The sequence below is a fragment of the Doryrhamphus excisus genome, chromosome 13 (assembly GCF_030265055.1).
Source record: "Doryrhamphus excisus isolate RoL2022-K1 chromosome 13, RoL_Dexc_1.0, whole genome shotgun sequence".
Taxonomy (NCBI): domain Eukaryota; kingdom Metazoa; phylum Chordata; class Actinopteri; order Syngnathiformes; family Syngnathidae; genus Doryrhamphus; species Doryrhamphus excisus.
The window spans coordinates 7,069,854-7,075,620 of record NC_080478.1 but is presented as its reverse complement, the minus strand read 5'-3'; the positions used below and the strand labels follow the sequence as shown (position 1 = coordinate 7,075,620).

Below are 5,767 nucleotides of genomic sequence, written 5' to 3'. Positions count from 1 at the left end.
CGGGGTACACCCTGGACTGGTGGCCAGCCAATCACAGGGCACATATAGACAAACAACCATTCACACTCACATTCATACCTATGGACAATTTGGAGTCGCCAATTAACCTAGCATGTTTTTTTTTTTAGTTTTTTGGAATGTGGGAGGAAACCGGAGTACCCGGAGAAAACCCACACATGCACGGGGAGAACATGCAAACTCCACACAGAGATGGCCGAGGGTGGAATCGAACCCTGGTCCTCCTAGCTGTGAGGTCTGTGCGCTAACCACTCGCCGCCGTGCCGCCAAAAATTATATTTTGACAAATATATATATATATATATATATTAACAAAACTTTAAAAATGTAACCAAATTTATTGTTTAAAAAATTCCTGTGCATACTGTATATACAGAAAATATAATCTTTTGATTTTTAAGTATGCGACCATCTTTGGAAAAACTTTGGACACCCTTGACTTAAAGGTACGGATGAAGGATTTTCATATCTGTAATTATGTCGTCTATATAATAGGGCTGTCAAAAACAAAGCATTAACAGTTAATTGCATTGATTAATTTATTTCATGAATTACATTACATTCTTCTGTGTAATTCACGCCTCTCTGTTATGACAGCAGACGGAAGCACAGTGGAGCGTCCCCACACAGTAACACAGAGTCTGATGCTCTTCATTATGACCTGAACACATCCACAGCAGTACAACTCCAACACCATATATATATCAAGTCACTTCATCCTAGGAACATGAGATGCATTTAGGGACACTCCGAACATCACAGAAACACTTTATAATGCAAGTGTGTGTGTTTAAACATGGAATGGATATTGTTACCACTCACTTTGTAACTCTTAATTGGGATCTACGGTTTGCTACATTTACGTATGCTGGAAAATACACAGAAAACAAATACATTTACATTAAATGTTGTGATGTCTTTGAACGCAACCCCTCACTGCTCATAATAACACGGTTGAAAGTGTGAGTCAAACATTTCTGAAATCATTTGACAGCTCTATACTATATTCACTAATGATTTTATAAACCGAAAACACGTTCTTTGTGTTTGTGAAAGCATCATATTGACTCAACATTGCACACGGCCGCAAGCTAGTTTTACGTAGGCTCCAAATGCAGCCTGAACAATTAATTTTCATTCTTAACCGTTACTCGTATGGGGGCCAAGTAGATGGAGCTGGAGTAGACATGTTGAGCTCTTCTAATCCATCAGACGATTCCTGAAGTATCAGACCGCTCAATGCCAAATAAGCCCCTCTACCTCCCCACACTTTAAATTATTGTTATTTATTCTAAATTATTTAAATTATTTGTATAAATTACTGTTTACGCTGTTCATTGTTCATATTTGATGTAATCTATTTATTCTCCACATTATTATTATTTATTATTTATTATTTATTATTTATTATTTATTATTTATTATTTATTTATAATTAATTAAATAATATATATAAATAATAATTATAAAATAATTATTAATTATTAATTGTTTATTATTTATTATTACACAGGAGCCAGGCAATGACATTTTGTTGGCAATTTCACTGCTGTGTTATTGTGCAATGACAATAAAGAAAGTCTATGTCTGTCTCTAGACTGCTCAATACAACACCGACATGGAAACAGGAGTTCAGAACATATTACAAACAATAATAAGCAAACTTATAATGCATTTTCCCGTCAAGCAAACATAGCCAAACTCCCCATCCCCAATACCTAACATGTCTGCCAAGCATCAGACAGGACCACTTGTGACCAATTAGTGTGCAAAGGTATCCCAACGGAACGCCGCTAACAGACAGGCTGTCATCAAGACTGGGGCTGTGTGAATTCTCACATGTCCATTGTCCATCTGTAGTCCGGCTGCACTAACAACAACTGTGAGCTCTCATAAAGATGATCGGCAGCACAACAGGGCCTCTTCGTCCACTCCAAGCACACACACACACACACACACAGTGGCAGACTAGGAATTTAATCCTTCCTAACATATGTCTACACCGCAATGAGTGCAAGGGGGTTTTAAGAATATCAATAATTTGTAAATAGCCTCCTGGTCAACGAGTGAAGAGAGGCCCCAGTGGGAGTGTCGCTCTAATGTCACCTTCTTCCTCCCCACATTCTCTCCTTTATCTCAAACCTCTTCTCACCAGGACTCGAGGACACCTTTAAAAAGTTTCTAGGACAGTCCAGTCCATCCGTTGCCCTGGTTCCAGTCCTGGACTTGCCCGACTGCCGCATCCTCCACCTGTCCTGCTGGCTCAGCGCATAAGAACCACAGCCAGGATCGACAGCCGTGCGACATTGGAGCTCAGTGGACTATTGACTATTCAAACCTCCATGTGATATAATCATGTTTTCATCTAGAATCCATCCAATTACCCTATAATGCTGTGTTTCCATCTCAGTCTCAAGGATTTCTTAGGACGACAGAGGGCGGAATCTGCATTCTAAAATGGAGTCCCAAGCTGTTGATGGTTCATGGCCTTGCTCAGGAAGTCAGTCCCCCGCAGGATTCATTCAGGACCTACGTCTTTCCAGTGCCTAAGCTGAGTCCTTACAGACTGATGTCCTACTGCAAAGTACCTCCTATTCAGGGTTCTCCAAGCTAGGGTTCCAAGACTGGAAACCACTGCAGGCTGCTCATTGGTTGATTAGGTCACAATCGCTGTTTTGTTCTTGTAACATTTGAGGACCAAAATAAACCTGCCACCATCCGTAGCTCTGGATGCCGCAGTATTATAGTCTACGGTCTGTGTCGTATTTCTTGGATAAAATTTGTCACGGCTGCTTTTTTTGTATCACATAATTGGAACTGGATTATATAGTTGGCCACATTTGCTCCACTTCACTGCAGCACTCCGTTTTCTTGTTGGCTTCAGTCTACTCGTCAGAGTGCATTGTGGGTTTTTTGCCGTGTGGAGCTAAGTCAGTACTGTGCAGTGGAAAAGTGTCTGACTCTGACTGGAAATGGTTAAAAACTTTGATTTAACATGATACACTGATATGAAACGGGTCTCACAGTCAGAGATATTTATATATAATATACCATTATCCACCCTCGGCCATCTCTGTGTGGAGTTTGCATGTTCTCCCCGTGCATGTGTGGGTTTTCTCCGGGTACTCCGGTTTTCTCCCACATTCCAAAAACATGCTAGGTTAATTGGCGACTCCAAATTGTCCATAGGAATGAATGTGAGTGTGAATGGTTGTTTGTCTATATGTGCCCTGTGATTGGCTGGCGACCAGTCCAGGGTGTACCCCGCCTCTCGCCCAAAGACAGCTGGGATGGGCTCCAGCACCCCCGCGACCCTCGTGAGGAAAAAGCTTTAGAAAATGAATGAATGAATAAATGAATGTTTTTTTATTTCCATTTTAAATTCCATAGACAATGTGAGCATCCTTACAGACCATTATCCAAAGCCGATTAATTGTTCAGTTAACAATGAAAACAGATGGACCACACTATACACTTTGTATACCAAAGTGTCAGCATTTACTGAACCACTAATATGTCGTAGTACTAACATCCGTCACAACTTTTCAAATTGTTTAGTGTTACAAATTGAAGTAACCAACTACTGATTCAACATCAGCAGTCGTTTGAACCTAAAAAACTTTGTCACGTCAAGAAAGAAGTCAAAAACAGCATCTCTTAGCATTTCTTTGTTTCAGGTAGCTTCCTAGTCAACACCATTTGTGTGTGTTTGTGTGTCGGTTGATGTGATTGAGTCTCCCTCTCATCTTCCACGGGACTGGAGGTGTGTTATTATTGTGTAATGGGCAATCAGCACCAGGCACCCGAAAAGATTAAGCCTCTTTATGTTTTCTATTGATTCTAAAGGCAGCCTGGTTAATAGGAGAGGGACTTCGCCTCACACCGCCGCAGGCAAGGAATTAAGCTCAATGTGTGTGTGGAGAAAATAACACTATTAACCGTCGCTCCTGGAACATTTCTTTTCTCAAAGATCATGAAACGTATTGATGAACCAGAGTCGGAATGCATCTTTCATACTCACAACGCCGCCATTATCACGGGGCCGACTGATCGATCCTCGCCACGCCCAGCCTCACTGTTGTTTTGTTTTGATTGTTGCTATCAAAAATTGAACAATGGAGGCAGCCAATAGAGCCTGAAGATTTTTCTTTATTGACGGTTGAACAACACAAACAAGCAATTATTTATGAACTAGAGCAAGCTAATACTCTGTAAAGTGTGTTATGTTCATCTGTTATTTGGGGGGGGGGGGGGTTAAAATGAGAATATTTCTAAAATAATACAGCTAGTGCTAAAATATGTTCATGAGTACTCTCAAACATGAGCCTACACAGAATGGACAGTCGCTAAGAATGTTCAAAAATTGTCTATGGAATTTCCAATGGATTTGTAATTGAAAATAAAGAACCCATAAAATTTTTAGAAGAACAATTTCTTTTTATGTACTACTACGCAATCTCACTTGGATATTATTACCCAATGCATTTTGAGATGGGATACAAAATAAACTATTAAACAAACACACCTTTTACTCTATCATTCAGCCAAGTGTATTGTTTGTGTGTTGTATCAGATCAAAAGGTTCCAAATGATGCTTCCTGATAAACTGTATTAACCCTTTCCATGTTTCAGCTTTAAAAAACAAACAAACAAAAAAAACATACTTTTATGATATACTTTAACATTTGAGTTTGTTGTGGCCTTTGTAAGCAGTATGTAAACTCTAATAATGTTCAAGTTGTCTGAGATTTCCAGTTAAAATTAGAAACAGCAGTAATGTTACAAGTAATGATAATTGTTTGTTTATATGCATTCATTCTTGACATCTAATTTGTTTTGGTTAAGATGGCAGAGATTTTTACAGAATGTAATCAGTATGCGTGGTCTGTAAGTATGTTCACATTGTCTATGGAATTAAAAATGGAAATAAAAAAAAACATTCATTCATTAATTTTCTACCGCTTATCCTCACGAGGGTCGCGGGGGACAGCTGGAGCCTATCCCAGCTGTCTTCGGGTGGGAGGCGGGGTACACCCTCGACTGGTGGCCAGCCAATCACAGGGCACATATAAACAAACAACCATTCACACTCACATTCATACCTATAGACAATTTGGAGTCGCCAATTAACCTAGCATGTTTTTGGAATGTGGGAGGAAACCGGAGTACCCGGAGAAAACCCACGCATGCACGGGGAGAATTAAAAAACTATTAGAAATACTAACACTATTAATTATTTTTTATGTTCTCTTTTTTTCTCTATTTCTTCTTTCTGTTAAAGTGAAGATTTTGAATCGTCTGACTCAACTTTAAATTATATCAGGGATGTTTCAAAGGATGTTGAACCATTAATGGGATTTACAGTGGGATTATTAAAAACAAGTGTTAAATATATATAGTGTTGATAATTATTTGTTTCCATGAATTCAAATTTGTTATTTAACGTACATTTTTCTTAAAAAGGCGTAACTTTTTACACAATCCGTCATCAGTATGCACGGCCTGTAATGATGTTCAAATTGTCTATGGGATTTACTGTGGAAAACATGTAAGAACCATGTAAATTTGATGACATTTTTAATGCATTAATTATTGCCATCTAACTTTAGATTTTGAGCATGGTAGCACTGACTGAATGTTTTATATAGCCCATAAAACACAATAACATATACACAAGTTGATGACTTGTGTTTCATTAATATTAAAACATTGAGTCTGCATTATGTTTTTGTGTATGTTCTATTTAACA

At 38.7% G+C, this 5,767-nt stretch overlaps 1 protein-coding gene across 1 annotated transcript in view; it reads left to right on the top strand.

Annotated features, from left to right (window-relative positions):
• Positions 1 to 4,900, top strand: part of dph6 (diphthamine biosynthesis 6) — a 103,766-nt gene extending 98,866 nt beyond the window's left edge. The window contains exon 15 of the mRNA XM_058091411.1: positions 2,174 to 4,900. Coding sequence (XP_057947394.1) covers positions 2,174 to 2,292 — 119 coding nt within the window. The 3' untranslated portion in view covers positions 2,293 to 4,900. The remainder of the gene's footprint in view (positions 1 to 2,173) is intronic.
• The last annotated feature ends 867 nt before the right edge of the window (positions 4,901 to 5,767 follow it).